Source organism: Lampris incognitus, chromosome 9 (assembly GCF_029633865.1).
Source record: "Lampris incognitus isolate fLamInc1 chromosome 9, fLamInc1.hap2, whole genome shotgun sequence".
Classification (NCBI taxonomy): Eukaryota; Metazoa; Chordata; class Actinopteri; order Lampriformes; family Lampridae; genus Lampris; species Lampris incognitus.
The window spans coordinates 42,115,630-42,133,291 of record NC_079219.1 but is presented as its reverse complement, the minus strand read 5'-3'; the positions used below and the strand labels follow the sequence as shown (position 1 = coordinate 42,133,291).

Here is a 17,662-nt window from a genome sequence, read left to right as displayed (position 1 = left end):
TTAATTTTGGTGTCAGTTAGTTTTTTAACAGACATACTAACATACAGTGCATCCAGAAAGTATTCACACCCCTTCACTATCCCCACATTTTGTTATGTTACAGCCTTATTCCAAAATGGATTAAATTCCTTTTTTTTCTCATCAATCTACATACAATACCCCATAATGACAAATCGAAAAAGGTTTTGTAGAAATTTTTGCAAATTTCTTAAAAATAAAAAACTGAAATATTGCATGTACATAAGTATTCACACCCTTTGCTCAGTACTTGGTTGAGGCACCCTTGGCAGCGATTACAGCCTCAAGTCTTCTTGGGTATGAAGCTACAAGCTTGGCACACCTATATTTGGGGTATTTCTCCCATTCTTCTCTGCAGATCCTCTCAAGCTCTATAAGGTTAGATGGGGAGCGTCGCTGCACAGCTATTTTCAGGTCTTTCCAGAGATGTTCAATGGGGTTCAAGTCTGGGCTCTGGCTGGGCCACTCAAGGACATTCACAGACTTGTCCCGAAGCCACTCCTTTGTTGTCTTGGCTGTGTGCTTAGGGTCGTTGTCATGTTGAAAGGTAAACCTTCGCCCCAGTCTGAGGTCCTGAGCGCTCTGGAGCAGGTTTTCATCAAGGATCTCTCTGTACTTTGCTCCATTCATCTTTCCCTCGATCCTGACTAGTCTCCCAGTTCCTGCCGCTGAAAAACATCCCCACAGCATGATGCTGCCACCAACATGCTTCACTGTAGGGATGGTATTAACAAGGTGATGAGAGGTGCCTGGTTTCCTCCAGATGTGACGTTTGGCATTCAGGCCAAAGAGTTCAATCTTGGTTTCATCGGACCAGAGAATCTTGTTTCTCATGGTCTGAGAGTACTTGAGGTGCTTTCTGGCAAACTCCAAGCGGGCTTTCATGTGCCTTTTACTGAGCAGAGGCTTCCGTCTGGCCACTCTACCATAAAGGCCTGATTGGTGGAGTGCTGCAGAGATGGGTGTCCTTCTGGAAGGTTCTCCCATCTCCACAGAGGAACGCCGGAGCTCTATGAGAGTGACCACCGGGTTCTTGGTCACCTCCCTGACCAAGGCCCTTCTCCCCCGATTGCTCAGTTTGGCTGGGCAGCCAGCTCTAGGAAGAATTCAGGTGGATCCAAACTTCTTCCATGTACGAATGATGGAGACCACTGTGCTCTTCGGGACCTTCAAAGCTGTAGACATTTTTTTGTATCCTTCCCCAGATCTGTGCCTCGATACAATCCTGTCTCGGAGGTCCACAGACAATTCCTTTGACTTCATGGCTTGGTTTCTGCTCTGACATGCACTGTCAACAGTGGGACCTTATATAGACAGGTGTGTGCCTTTCCAAATCATGTCCAAGCCATTGAATTTACTACAGGTGGACTCCAATCAAGATGTAGAAACATCTCAAGGATGATCAGTGGAAACAGGATGAACCTGAGCACAATTTTGAGTGTCATAGCAAAGGGTGTGAATACTTATGTACATGCAATATTTCAGTTTTTTATTTTTTAATAAATTTGCAAAAAATTCTACAAAACCCTTTGTATTATGGGGTATTGTGTGTAGATTGATGAGGGAAAAAAAGGAATTTAATCCATTTTGGAATAAGGCTGTAACATAACAAAATGTGGGGAAAGGTGAAGGGGTGTGAATACTTTCCGGACGCACTGTATATAATGCATTAATATCTAAATTAGGTATTTATCTTGACAGAATATAGAATTTAAAAACCGTGGCAGCCAAGATGACCGCCCACGGTCGTTCGAGTAGTTTCGGTCGTTGTTTGGGACTGTTTAAATATTTATTTTGAGTTCTTTTTTTTTTTTTTTTAATTTCAAGTTTTATACGCCTTGTTACGTTTGCTAAATTAGCAATATGTGTTTTCCGTTTTATTTTATCACTTTTTGTAATTTTTCTATTCAAGTTCGACCATGTCTCTCTGAAGTTTAAATTGTTTAAAAATAGTATTACAGTTGTTAAAATGTTAATTTTGGTTTCAGTCATTTCCTAACAGGCATGCTAACATATGCAGGGCATACAGAGCCCTGGGTCTAGCATTAAACATCAAGAGGACCCAGGTCCTATATCACCCTCCACCCAACCAGCCAGCAACCCAGTCAACCATAAAATTGGACAACAAAATTATTGAAAACGTTGATCAATTCCCCTACCTCTGCACCCTTCTCTCCTCAAAAGCTGACATTGACTCTGAGGTCAACCATCGCCTGAGTTGTGCCAGTGGCACTTACGCCAGACTCAGGAAAAGAGTCTTTGAAGACTGAGACCTAAAGGCCCAAACAAAATCCCTGGTCTACAGAGCTGTTGCTCTGCCCACCCTGCTGTATGGAGAAGAGTCATGGACCACCTACAACAGGCACCTGAGAGCCCTGGAACAATACCACCAAATAAATAAAAGATCCTGAGGATCAGCTGGAAGGACAGACGTACCAACATCAGCATTCTGGAAGAAGCCAACATGACTAGCATCACCACCACAATAATACAGCACAAACTCCAATGCACAGGCCATGTCATCCACATGTCCAACACACCCCCCCAAACAGATCCTATACTCCCAGCCGAAGGAAGGTCAGCCAGCTCCCGGTGGACAAAAGAAACATTTCAAAGACAATATCAAGACCAATCTGAAGAAATTCAACATCATATCGAGCAACTGGGAACACATTACATTGGATAGGCACTCCTCGAAGAAATCCGTGGAGGAAGGAGCAGTATGTCATGAAATGGGACTCTGCTGTGCCACAGAGCAAACAATTACAGCACCACAAACAGAGACAGAAAAAGCCTCAACCACCACCGCTTTCCCCTGTCCACACTGCACCAAAGTATGTGGATTCTGGAGCAGCCTCTACAGCCATCTGAAGATCCACAAGTAGACAACCCAATGGAGAGGACAGTCATACTCGCTTTGAGTGACTGCCAATGACGATGATGTAGGGTGATGTTATAGTCACTTGTGCCCAGTTACAGCAACACTACAGACAAAACTAAAATTAATAATGCATATTTGATGCAAAAAGTCATATGTGATGCACAACCATCTAGTGCAGGGATAGGCAACATGGTCCAGAAAGGTCTGGTGTGGCTGCAGGTCTTTGTTCCAACTAAGGAGTTACACACCTGAGTCTACAAATCAAGGTCCTTAGCAAAGACTATTGGTTGTCTAATAGAATCAGGTGTGTAACTGCTTGGTTGGAAGAAGATTATTGGTTATCTATAGAATCAGGTGTGTAACTGTTTGGTTGGAACAAGGACCTGTATCCAAACCGGACCTTTCTGGACCATGTTGCCTGTCCCTGATCTAGTGTTACAAAATATTTTGCTGATGAGCATAAGGCTTAATGAGCAATTAGAGCATGTTGTCATTAGTATGATGCAGTAACATTCATCAATACATGTGCACATGTGTGTGCCTCGCACATGCATGCATGCATGCATGCACACACACACGCATGCACGCACGCACGCACACACACACACACCCACAACCCACACACACTTTTTTGTGGTCTCTGACAAGTTATTACATTCGCAATGAAGATCTGTGCTTCAGTCTGGGCCGTTAGGCATACTGGTAGCTAATATGTACCTGTTTAGCAAATGGAAGGATCAGTAACTACTGCACAGTCATGGTCAAAATGCATGAATGAATGACTCCTCATCATTTGTGATTTTTGCAACTTGCTACCCTCCTCATTTTATACAAAAACATATTTTTAGGGAGTCGGGAATTGGATAGTCTATCAGCTGGAGGGCTTTTGACACCAGCCATAGATATAGATTTTTAATAGTCCTGACAGGGCTTGTTTTCCCATAAGTCGCCACATCATTAGGCCTCCTCCCATTTTTAGCTGGTCTCACTACCTACCTCCTCTCATCAGGCAATTCAGCCAAAACTATTGTTTTACCAACATTGCTCTATATCGCCTTGCTTATATAAGACCTATATATTTACAGCTGCCATTTGGATATTTGTAGAAACTGTCAGTTATAGACAATACACATGTCAAAGTAGTATCTCAAGAGGACTGGTGAAATGGAAATTTTCATATAAATCTTTTATAATACAAAATTAACCATAACCTTCAGCTTTTGTTTCATTTAATTATATTTTAAACCTTAATCAAGATTTCCTTGTGGTATTGTTTTTGTGGTTGTTTTTTTTTGGGATTTTTCTCCCTTTTTCTCCCAATTGTACTTGGCCAATTACCCCACTCTTCCGAGCTGTCCCGGTCGCTGCTCCACCCCTTCTGCTGATCCGAGGAGGGCTGCAGACTACCACATGCCTCCTCTGATACATGTGGAGTGGCCAGCCGTTTCTTTTCACCTGGCAGTGAGGAGTTTCACCATAGGGACGTAGCACATGTGAGGATCACGCTATTCCCCCCACCCCCGAACAGGCACCCCAAGCAACCAGAGGAGGTGCTGGTGCAGGAAACAGGACACATACCCACATCTGGCTTTCCACCTTCAGACACGGCTAATTGTGTCTGTAGGGACGCCCGACCAAGCCGGATGTAACACGGGGATTCAAACCGGAATCTCTGTGTTGGTAGGCAACAGAATAGACTGGTATGCCACCCGGATGCCCATCCTTGTGGTATTGTTGACACGTTTTCCCACAAAAAAAAAACACAACTTCATGTGCATCCATAGCTGTCATCCATATTCAATGGATTAATTGGAGGTAGGTACAGTAAAAACTTAAGTGACATGACTACACAGGGACAAATCCACAAAGCCCAATCAAACATGAACAGATTAAGAATCATAACCAAGCTGTTTCATCAGTGAGTAAGACAGAAGGCAAAAACTAAGCAAAGCCCAACTATGCAACTATGCTGTCTCAGAAAAATCATATTTCTGTTAATCTCAGTGAAGAAGCTGACAAAAAGGGAAAAAAAAACCAAAACAAAAAAAAACCCCAAAAACAAAACATTACCTATTAAATCCTTAGCAACAAAAACTATGAACCATTGCATAACAGCTGACACCTAAACTGGCACCCTACTGTTTGATGCCCTCATTCACTCTAGCCCTGAGTCTTCATCACACAACACCCCCTTCCAGACAGCACAGATGACACTGAATGTGTACTTGCAGTTCTGTGTGTGTGCTGCTCTCCAACCTAATGTTACTTTAAGAAGGAATGGTGTAATAGTTCATACTTTACCTTCACATTGTCTGGGTGAAGACCACCTGGATGTTTGTCCATATACTGACACAGGTCTGTGTGCTGTAAAAGAAATAGAACAAAATGAATACTGCAGTATTTCTTTTTGGCATTTTTACCATTATTCGATAATGACAGTGAAGAGGCAGAAATGTGGGAGAGAGAAGAGCGTGACATGCAATAAAGGTCGCCGGCTGTAATCAAACCATGACAGTTGCGACCATAAGCTGCAACCATTGGGCTATGGAGGCACACTGTTCTGCAGTATTTTTTATTCTTAAACCAAATTCAGTACTCCTCTAATGAAATTCCCAAGTATTGCTCCTGTTCTTTGAAAAAGAAAATGTTATATTCTTTGGTAGAATAACCACACGGCGTATTGCTTAATAAAATTTACTAAACGAATTGCAAGGCAGACCGTTAGCTTCCAACATGCTCCGACAGCTTCTCAGCAGCAACTCACAACAACATTCAAAGAGTCAACCTAACCTACTGTTACTAGTGACCTACGAATACAGCGGCCTCTAGCGGTTTGCAGTATAGAACTCAATGTAATATAGAGTAAATAGTACTGAACACAACAGAAAAATCAACAACGCACAAATAAAACTGGAACTGCACTTTCTCCCACTATGGAAAATAAAGTAAGTTGTGATTGTGCTGCTTCAGTGCTTGGTTGTCATTAAAGTTCAAATACAGATCAGGATATGTTTTGTTTATTGTCGCTTCCTAATGTTCATTGAAGGTTAGCTATTAGCTTAAAGTTAAAAATATTAATTTGAATTTTTAGATAGAATATGCTTAATCATTGAACCAAGTGCCCTGCATAAGTGGTATTTTACCCCCCCCCCAATCCTACCTTTTGATTAATGATAATCCCGTTTCCATCAACAAAGATATATATAACTGTAACCATTGTGTACAAAACCTATAATACAGTTGTATTGCTCTCCCATCCATCCAGGCCATCTATGATGCATGGTGCACCTGGAAGGCTCTCAGCATTGTGAAGGACCCCATACAACCTTCCAACATCCGCTTCACCCTCCCACCCTCTGGCAAGAGGTACCGGAACATCCGTGCTACCTCCACCAGACTATGCAACAGTTTCATTCCTCAGGCTGTGAGGCTCCTCAACAGCCTGAACACTTAGACCTTCCATAAAATGACTTTTTGACCGTCTGACTCACTGTCCGTGTCAGGTGTGCTTGCGTTTATGTCTGCGAAGTAATATTTGTTTTTAATGCACTTTTTTGGATTATTTACTGTGTAGTATTTGTTTCTATGTGGCACTGCGGTCCATGTGAAATGTAATTTTGTTCCCTTGTATGTGTGAGACATGCATATGAGGCAATGACAAATAAAAGCAGTCTATGTCTAAGTCTTAGTATGTGTGGGTGACTGGTGGTGGTTGATGGTGAGCTGGGGATGGAATGGGCTGACGGGTCATTGGATGTGTGAGTGTGGAATTGTTGATGTGGCTATGCCAGTGAGGAAAGAAAAATTAGACTGATATTTACTGTATTCCCATCTGGAGCAAGCAGATCCATGTCGTGGCTCACTGGGTGGCGGAGAAGGCCAAACTGATATTTACAATCTCCCTCTGCAACCCACATCCTCAGTGTTTCCCTTCATGAATAATTTAGATGGTTGCAACCTTCAGACAGGCCTGTCCATCTTACTTAAGACCTGTTCCCCATCACTAACTCCACAACCCACATCTCCTTTTCCTGCTTTCTGTTTTATTTCTTCATGATTAACTTACTCTTACACTTACTCAACATCTGAAATCCTCCTCCAGCTGCCTTGACCCTCTGCCAACAGGCTTTTTCAAAAATGTTTCTAATTGCATGTTCCCAGATCTTCTACAAATTGTCAACATATCTCTTCTCTCAGGTCTCTTCGCACAGGCCTGAAAGAAGCCCTGAAAAGTGCAGTCATGAAGCCACTCTTAAAAAGGAATAATAGACACTTCACTAATGAACAGTTATAGGCCCATATCAATCCTTATGTTTCTAAGCAAAATAATTAAAAAAGCTGTCTTTATGCATGTTCAATAATCCAGGTAAGGAAATCACAATAAGGTGAATCAGTTCATCTGGACACAATGTTTAGTGGGAGAAACATTTCATCACTGATCCAAGTGACTTCGTCAGTCTTAAATGACTACAGATATCCCCACCCTTATAAACATCAAAGTTGCATAACGACCAAAACCAACAATTGGTTTCATATGCAAATAGGTGTGACCATTAAATAAAGTTGCGATGGTCATGTGTAGTATTCACAGAGGATTGGGGAATAGTTACAATCATAACATTGTACAGATGTACTCTTAGCCCCCCCTCTTGGTCCAGGGATGGTTGTTCCCTCTTCACATAGATGACCTCTTTGACTACCCATTCAAACCAGCATTCCTTGCACATCCTCATCCTTGAAAGATTGGTCACTGGCCTGTAGATAGGAGTAGACTGCAGAGTCCTGGCCTAACATGTTAGTTCTTCTGTGTTGTGCCATCCTCTTGGCCAGCGTCTGTTTGGTTTCCCCGATATACAAGTTATGGCAATCCTCCTGTCACTTAACAGTGTACATTATATTGCTCTATTTGATGAAACAATGGTCTCGTATGATGTCACGTCTCACTTTACGTCTGTTCCTGTTGATGAAGCAGTGAGGTGGTCCATATAAAATTACAGGATGACCCCATCCTTAGCAATAGGACCACCCTTAACACTGACCAAGTGTGTCTGCTCCTGAAGCTGTTGACTTCAGTCCACATACTACACAAACAGGGGGCAGTACTATCGGCAGAAGCATGGGTGTGCTATGGGTTCCCCAGTCTCACCTGGAGTGGCCAACGTGTATATGGAGGAAGTGGAAAAGAGGGCTCTGATGTCCTATCCAAGGACACCGCCTTGCCATTGGTTCAGATTTGTGGACAACACCTTGGTTAAAATTAAATCTCAGGACATACCACATTTCACTGACCACATTAACTTTGTGGACAACCACATCAAGTTCATCAGGCAGGATGTAAAAAATGACAGATTAGCCTTCTTAGACTGAAGTTGCAATTGGTGATGGGGGTCATTTGATTGTTGATATTTACCATAAACCAACACACACTGTTCAGCACTTAAAGTTTGACTCTCATCATCCACTGGAGAACAAACACTGTACCACCGAGCTGACAATGTCCCCACAGACACAGCAGCCATGGAAGGGGAGAAATCCCACATTAAACAGGCCCTGGTTAAGTGTGGTTATCCTAACTGGGCATTTGTCAAAGCCAGGGAGATGCTCAAATAGTGCACCAGCTGATCGAAGAGGAGGAGGACACCAGTTGCCTAAGCATAAACCAGTGAAGATTCCTTATGTGGTGGGAGTGTTGCAATAGTTGAGACGCATATTTTCCAAAAACCATGTTTCAGTTGCTTTCATACTCCAAAACACGCTGCACCAGAAATTGGTGCACCCCAAGGATTGGGTCTCCCGGCACAAACAGAGCAATATAGAATACGTTGTTAAGTACTGTGAGGATTGCTATGACTTGTACTACATCTAGGAAACCAAACAGATGCTGGCCAAGAGGATGGCGCAACACAGAAGAGCTAACGCATCAGGCCAGGACTCCGCAGTCTATACCCATCTTCAGGCCACTCTTTCAAGGATGAGGATGTGCACAACATCCTTGATTGGGAGGAATGCTGGTTTGAATTGGGAGTCAAAGAGGCCATCTATGTGAAGAGGGAACAACATCCCTGGACCGAGAGGGGGGCTTAAGAGTACATCTGTTGCCATCTTACAATGCTGTGTTTGCAACTATTCCCCAATCCTCTGAATTGTACACATGGTCATTGAAACTCTAGTTAATGGTCACACCTATTTCTATATGAAACCTGTTGTTGGTTTCGGTTGTTATCCAACTGTGCTGTTTATGAGGCTGGGTGTTACCTGGAGTCAGTTGAGCTTCATGAAGTCACTTGGATGGGTGACGAAACGTTTCTCCCACTAATAGACATTGTGTCCAGATGAACTGATTCACCTTTCTGTGAACAGAAAAGGTTGTTTTCCAGCAGCTCAACGACTTTTTGGCACTAAGCAAAAGTTTTGATGTCTTCCAGTCTATGATTTGGAACAAACCAGACCAGACCAGACCAGACCAGACCACACCACACCACACCACACCACACCACACCACACCACACCACACCATTGAGACTGTCCTTGTTAAGGTCTTTAATGACATCCACTTAAACACAGACAGTGGCAGAATCTCAGTCCTGGTATTCTTGGGTCTCAGTGGTGCATTTGGCACAGTTGACTACAACAGCGTTTCTCAAACCTCTCCTGGAGGACCACTTGTCCTGCATATTTTAGATCTCTCCCTGCGCCAAACACAGCTGATTTAAATTATAAGTTTTGTTATTATGCAGCTTCGGAAGCTCATAACGAGTTGATCATTTGAATCAGCTGTGTTGGAGCAGGGAGAGATCTAAAACATGCAGGACAAGTGGTCCTCCAGGAGAGGTTTGAGAAACGCTGGACTACAAGATATTACTAGACTGACTGGAAAACTGTGTGAGCCTTTCTGGTGCAGCACTAAACTGGTTTGAATCCTATGTAAATGACAGGGACTACTTTGTGTCTATAGGTAATTACAAATCTGAGCATAAAAAAAATGACCTGTAAATGACCTGTGGAGTTCCCCAAGGCTCCATTCTGGGGCTGCTTCTGTTTAATATCTATATGTTCCCACTAGTCCAGATTATGGAAAACAACAAAATGTTACCATAATTATACAAATGATATTCAGATTTACATAACCATATCACCTGGGGACTATAATCCCATCCAAGCAATGAGTAAGTGCTTTGAACAAACCAATGATAAAACTGAAGTAATTGTCTTTGGAGTGAAGGAAAAACAATTAAAAGTCAGCACTCAGCTACAATTGGTAATGTTAAAAACTATGAACCATGCCAGAAATCTTGGTATAGTCATGGACTCAGGCCTGAATTTAGATAGCCACATTAAGACAATTATAAAGTCAGCCTACTATCACCTGAATAATATATGAACAATTAAAATATTTATGTCTCAGCAGGATTTGGAAAAACCTGTCCATGTATTTATCTTCAGTAGACTTGACTACTGTAATGAAGTCTTTGCAGGCCTTTCTAAAACATCGATCAAACAGCTCCAACTGATTCAGAACACTGCTGCTCGAGTCCTTACTAAGACCAAAAGAGTGGATCACATCACTCCAGTCCTGAGGTCGCTACACTGGCTTCCTGTCCATCCAAGAATTTATTTTAAAAATCTGCTCTTTGTTTATAAAGCACTGAATGGTTTAAGGCCAAAATAAATTTCTGATCTACTGCTACACTATGAACCAGGCAGACAGCTCAGTTGGTCTGAGACAGATCTGCTTTCTGTCCCCAGAGTCAAAACTAAACATGGAGAGGCAGCTTTCAGTTTTTATGCACCACATATCTGGAACCAACTCCCTGAAAACAGCATGTCTGCTGCAACTCAGTTCTTTTAAGGAAATCCCCCTCAGGGGATTCACATATTTTAAATACCTTGCTTTTACTATACATTGTAATGCTATGATTTTAATAATTAATCATTTTGCTGGGTGAAAATCATTTGTATGATGGAATTAGCTGAAATCATCAGGCTAAAACTGAGCCAATTAATCAGAATCAAACCACAATGTCTGCAGCTTTGTAGTGTCCAATCTGTCAGATATACAACCACCTAGAGTTACATATTAGAGATTAGAAAATTAAAATGCTTGTTTGAGTAGTTTCGGCACCAAAATTTTGTTTTTATTCAGATGCTTATTTATTTATTCAAATGCTTGTTTGAGAATTTGCAGCACAAAACATAACTATTCAACAATATAGTATTTATCATAACCGGAAGCCACTTCTGGTGTGGGAAGATGGCGCGAATTCACGTTCACAGTGGCCTCACCCAGTACCAGTGTGGGAAGATGGCAGCACGAATTCACATTTGCGGCAGCCTCACCCAGTGCCGTCGGTGCAGTGTCTTTGTTCACGTCTGCGACTAAATTTTTGTCTTCGTTTGTTGGCTGGGAGAGCTGATGCTGGATCAGCTGCGAGAGCTTGGTCTGCTGCGCTGTGAGCCCAGGGGCCGCAGCCTTGCCAGGTGCTGCACCCCGGTAGGTAACAGTTAGGCTAAGCTAACTGCTAGTCCATGCAGACTGGCAGTTCCGATAACACCGAAGGTGGTCTGGCGGTGGCCTCACCTGGCATTGACTCGTGTTTTTGATGTCGTTGTGTGTCAAGGGTGTCTGGCTGGGAGAGCTGGCACTGGATCAGCTGGGAGGACTTGGTCTGCTTCGTCCAGTTGCCACAGGGACCACGGCCCCTGCCTGGAGCTGCGCCCGAGAAGGAGACACGGAGGGTGGTCTGATAGGATGTGTAATCGGGGCAGGCTAGCCTAACTGCTATCCCATGCAGACTGGCCATAAACAGTCATCCTGGCTGACATTTGTTCCCATGGGCAGTGATTTTTTTTTTGTTTTTTTTTTGGATAGTATATGTGTTAGTTTGAATATGTGTGTTCTTGTAGTTCTTGAATGTGTTTTTGTCTGTATGTTGCACTGCTGTGGGCTGGGGGAAACAGCATTTCGTTTGACTTCATGTGCACAAGTACATGAGGTGAAATGACAAAGTGTTCCTGATCCTGATTCCTTCATCATCTAATTTTTTTTTTCAGAAGTATTTTTTTATTGGCGATGTTGGTATAAATACAGTATCCAATAGTAACAAATATCTCCTCATTTTATATTTTCAGAAGAAATACAAAACAAACACAACAGAAAAAACAACAGATGGAAACGGACCTACCCCCGTGCTTTAGGAGCATCGGAAAATAAAATGACAATACCATATCTCAGTCTCATCTGTTCATAATGGGTTCACGAGTTTACATTGATTGAGTCTAATAGGCACAAGCATTAAATAATGAACATTTATAAAATACACGTAAAAAAGTAAGCAAGCCAGCCAAAGCTGCAAGAGTATAGATTAATAATGACAAATTCAGCATAGTTTGGAGAGAATTAGGACAAGTCTCTCATCACCATCTGATCTCTTCTCTGAGGGTAATACAAACAGGTTTGCAAAATATGAAAGGAAAGGCTGCCATTTGGAGAATAAACATTCTTTTGATCCCCTCAAAGTATATTTAAAATGTTGCAAGGTTAAATATGACATTATATATTTTAACCACCCAGAATCTGATGGTGATGAGGGAGATTTCCAGGGTAAAATAATCCTTCAGTGAGCCAGAAGAGATATGAATGCAATAATATCACTTTGTTTGTTGTCAAGGATAACAAATTATTTGTTGGTACTTCAAAGATGGCAATTTGTGGATTTGGTTCAATGGGGACTCCTAAGATATCTGTAAATGTGTTGAAAACCAAAGACCAATAATTTTGAAGTGCAGAGCATGAACAAAACATATGGATCAAATCTGTGGGTGAGTGAGAGCAACGGTCACATCGTGGATCTAAGCCTGGGTATACCTATATATTTCCACTTAGAAAAAGTAGAGTCAAGGGTTAAGGGAGAGAATAGATGATTGTTGGTGATAGGTCCTAATACAGATGATGTTTTATATTTGTAGTGACATTGGAATTGGATCCATATTGATAAAGTAGACAATAATATAGGGTTCAAGGTGTAGCGAGATGGTTTTATAGGGAGTGATGAAAAGACTAATGCTGGAAGTGAAGATGAGTGACATGCTTGAGCCTCTAATGAGCACCAACTACATTCCGTTGCATGGAGCCAAGATTTTTTTGTATATTCGCTGCCCGGTAGTACGGATAAAACTGGGAAGAGCTAAGCCACCCATTTCTTTGTTTCGTTGAAGAAGAGTATGACTAATTCTGGGGTGCTTGACTCCCCAAATAAAATGGCTGAGTGATTAATTGTGTGAAAAAATGTTTTAGGAAGGAATATAGGGATACACTGGAAAACATAAAAACTTCGGGAGAATGTTCATTTTTACTGATTGGTCTCTACCAGTTAAGGATAGTGGCAAGCTACTCCATCTATTGAAATCAAGTTTCTTTTTATTTAGCAGTGAGGTGAGATTTGCTGTGTAAAGAGAAGAGAGCGAGCAAGTAATTTTAATAACAATATATTTAAAACCTGAATAGGATAAGTAAAATGGGATTGAAGCTTGTCCAATTTGTAGGACTTTCTCATTGATAGGGAAGCATTCACTCTTATTAAAGTTTAATTTGTACCCAAAAAATGACCCAAAATCCTCAAGGAGTGAAACTATTGTTAATGTGCAAGATTCAGGATCAGTTAACAGTCTTCAGCAGTCCATCGAAATGATGATGACTGTGATGCAGTTTAAGCTCGGTAAGCATGCCTGTGGGCCATCAGGCCTGCATTAAAGCGACAATATCGTCCACATTTGTCACAGATGAATGTTGTTTGAGTTGGTCTGTTATGTCTTACATGGTGGGCCTTATCATGGGCTTCTTGTCTCTTTTGTTCAGCAGCTGTTCTCGATTGCCTGACTGTGGAGCACTATCTCTGTCTGTCCAGGGCCATTGTCTCCCAGCTGGAATCATCTATGCTGCAGATCTTCATGTGGCACTTGAGATCATCTTTGAAGCATAGCTTCTGGCCTCCCTGCTTCCTTTTTCCCTTGCACAGCTCCCCATAAAAAACCTCTTTTGGTAGGCAGTTGTCTGGCATTCTTCTAACGTGGCCGGCCCATCTGAGTTCGGAGGCGGTTATTAGGGCTTCAACACTGACAGTACCAGCACATCTCAATACTTCCACATCGGGCACCTTGTCTTTCCATCTGATTTCCAAGATGAGAGACATAGCCCTGAGGTGGGCTAGCTTACTGAGGTAGCAGGCTAGCAGTTAGCGAGTCCCTCCAACAAGGCCTCAGCCATGGGTCTCAGCTCCCGTAAGCGGCGGGCTCCATCTTGGTATTTTAGTTCAGTTTAGGTTGATGATGGTTGGATCCTCAAAAATAAAAGAAAGTTGGTTTTCTTCAAAGTCCTTGAGCTAGAATGGTGTGAACCTGTAGTGTCCTGAACAGCGTTTTCAAATTGGCGTATCCTGAGGTGTTTATGCAAACTGCCACCATTAACTAACTCCAGGGGATGCACATGCACCTCATAGTGACGTCATCTTATAAACACTGCTTAACCACGCCTCCCATCATTTCTCAATGAAAATCAGTCCAAGTAAGTAAGAAAAGGAAGAGGGAAAAAGGCAGCTTTAACCCCTATCACTTCTAACATTCCTCCCACTTTACAAAAAAAAAAAAACATCTGGTTTCAACCTATTTTTTTCCTTGTTTTATCCTTTTTATATTAATCATTTTCTCATTTCTTAAAACAACAACAAGACTACGTGCAATTATAATCTATTCGGGTTTTTTTTTTTACTCCATTGAGTCACAAGCATTACTATCAGCAATGCACTCCCAAACTTTCAAAATACCAAAACCATATGCTCATCCCCTTGACAGGGTGTCTGCAATAACATTTTCTATGCCTGGGAAATGCACTACCATCAGGTTATATGGTTGTAAAATTAAACTCCAACAGAACACTCTCTGACTGGATGTTTTGAACTTTGACAGGAACGTAAGTGGGTTGTGATCAGTGAGGACTACCAGATCAACTCCAGCGCTAGAGATGTACACCCCAAAGTGTTGGACTGCTAGGACAAGAGCCAGGGCCTCCTTCTTGATGGTGGACTATCGCTTCTGACGGCGATTCAGTTTCTTATGCAACAGGCCTGTCTATTCCTGACCCATCAGTCTGTAGCAGCATGACCTCCACTCCAATTTTACAAGCATCCACTGCAAGCTTGAATGGGACAGAGAAGTCCAGAGCAACCAGCACCGGTTCACTAGCTAGAATAGCTTTAACCATTTCCAGCGCTGTCTGACAATCCACTGACCAGCTAAACTTAACTTCCTTCTTCAACGGGTTTGTGAATGGTGTTGTCACAGCTGCAAAGTTGGGAACAAACTGCATATAAAAACCACACATGCCCAAAAGGCGCATTAGCTGGCGTTTTGTTTTCGGAACAGGCAGGTCTAAAATGGCTTGCACCTTGGTAGTCTTTGGTCTCACTGAACCTTGACCCACCTGGTGCCCCAAATATGTGACCTGCCCCTTTGCAATCTCACATTTGGGCAAGTTGATTACCAACCCCGCTTGTTTAAGACATTCAAACAGCTGTCTCATATGTTCTATATGATTAGACCACAAAGTGCTACAGCAAACCACATCATCCAGATATGTGACAGTGTTCTGCAGTCTGGAGGTTACCAAATTCATTAACCTCTGAAAGGTTGCCGGCGTGTTTTTCATCCCAAACAGGAGAACCTAACAGCGATACAAACTCTCCTGCATCACAAATGCAGACACATCTTTTGCGCTTTCTGTCAACAGGACTTGCCAGTAGCCCTTAAACAAGTCAAATTTCGACACATACTGTGCATTGCCGATCTTATCAATAAGTCCTCCAGCCTGGGTATAGGATATGCATCTATTTTAGTTACATTATTTACCTTTCAGTAATCAATGCAAGACGCACGGTTAAATCAGGCTTGAGAACAGGAACTAAAGGAGAACTCCATTCACTTGAGCCTTGCTGGATCATACCAATTTCTTCCATGTAGAGCAACTGTGGTTTCACCTGAGCCCATTTTTGTGGGTTAATCCGGTATGGATGTTGTTTAATGGGGGTTGTCTCACCAGTGTCTACATCATCCATCCATCCATTATCCAAACCGCTTATCCTGCTTTCATGAGTTATTAAATTTGTTAAGCCAGAGGTATCTCTAAACAAAGGACTATACTGATCCACTAAATGTAATACATCCTCTTTCTGCTCTGTGGTGAGATGACTCAGTGACTCTCTTGAGATTGGCCAGGGCATTGGAATTATTAAGCCTAGCTGTAACTGGTTCAACTGACCCAACCCCATCATCCTCACTGTCCTCCTCTTCCACAGTAATCTGAGATGTGATACACACAGCGGATGGAGTGTCATGAGTATAATAAGGTTTCAAGAGATTGATGTGACATAGTTGTGATTTCTGTCTCCGGTCGGGTGTCTCAACAACATAATTGCAATGACCTACCCTCTTGATAACCTTATATGGACCACAGAATTTCACCCCCAGCTTACCTCCACCCATGGGCAACAACACTAGAACCTGGTCTCCTGTTTTGAAGGTACAATTCACTGCCTTTTTGTCATAGTGAGCATTCATCTTTCCCTTAGCTACTTCCAAGTTACTCCTGGCCAAGTCACAAGTTGCATGCAGCTGGTCCTTGAAGGATGCTACATACTGCAAAACCCCACCAGGAGCACGTTTCTGCAAAGTTGACGGCAACCGCTGTTCTTTCACCATCTTCAGTGACCTTCTCACTTGATGTCCATAAATCAGCTCAAAAGGGCTAAAACATGTAGCCTCATTCACCAAGTCTCTGACAGCAAGCAATAAAAATGGCATAGCTACATCCCAGTCATTTGAGCAACTAACACAATAGGTATTAATCATAGACTTTAAAGTCTGATGGTACCTCTCAATTGCACCTTGGGACTGAGGATGACAGGCAGATGACATAAGTTTTTTAACTCCCAGCTTGTGCATCACGTCCTGGAATACACCAGAAGTGAAGTTGGACTCACATCATGTTGGACTTCTAGTGGTAAACCTACCCAAAAAAATAAATGGAGCAGAGCCCCCACGATGACGTTGGTCTTAATTGATTTCAATGGCACCGCCTCCAGAAATCTGGTGGCCACATCCATAATAGTCAGGAGATACTCATTCCCTTTCTTAGTTTTTGGCAAAGGGCCAACACAATCAATAAGTACACTTGAGAAAGGTTCCTGCATAACAGGTAGAGGGCAGAGAGGAGCAACTGGAATTGTCTGGTTGGGCTTGCCCATAAGCTGACAAGCATGACAGCTACGACTGTATGAAACCATGTCTTTATGCATTTTGGGCCAGTAGAAATGTCTACTGATTTTCCCTAGCATTTTACAGATGCCTAAATGACCTGCTAAGGATACTTCATGGGCTAAACGCAAGACTTCCTTCCTGAAACTCTCGTGCAACACAATTTGAGTCATAACGGTCCATGGTTCATCCGCAAGACGATCACGAGGCCGCCATTTCCTCAACAAGACTCCATCTTGGAGAAAGAAACCTCCAGCCACAGCCTTCAAGTCCTCAGTATTTTCAGCTGTCTGTCTTAAATGGAGCTACAGAAGGATCTTTTCCTTACTCTGATATAAGGGCTTCCCGATGAAAACTGGGAGCAGGGGGACACCTCAGCTAGCCTAGCAATAAAGTTATCAGCCAAACCACCAGACAGTTCATTCTTCTTGCTGGAATTTCCCTTTTCAGCAGCCACAG

The 17,662-nt window shown here is 42.4% G+C and overlaps 1 protein-coding gene across 1 annotated transcript in view; it reads right to left on the bottom strand.

Moving 5' to 3' along the window:
- The window catches only part of cdk14 (cyclin dependent kinase 14), a 278,497-nt gene that overhangs the window by 157,941 nt on the left and 102,894 nt on the right, over positions 1–17,662 (bottom strand). The window contains exon 7 of the mRNA XM_056286990.1: positions 5,201–5,263. Coding sequence (XP_056142965.1) covers positions 5,201–5,263 — 63 coding nt within the window. The remainder of the gene's footprint in view (positions 1–5,200; positions 5,264–17,662) is intronic.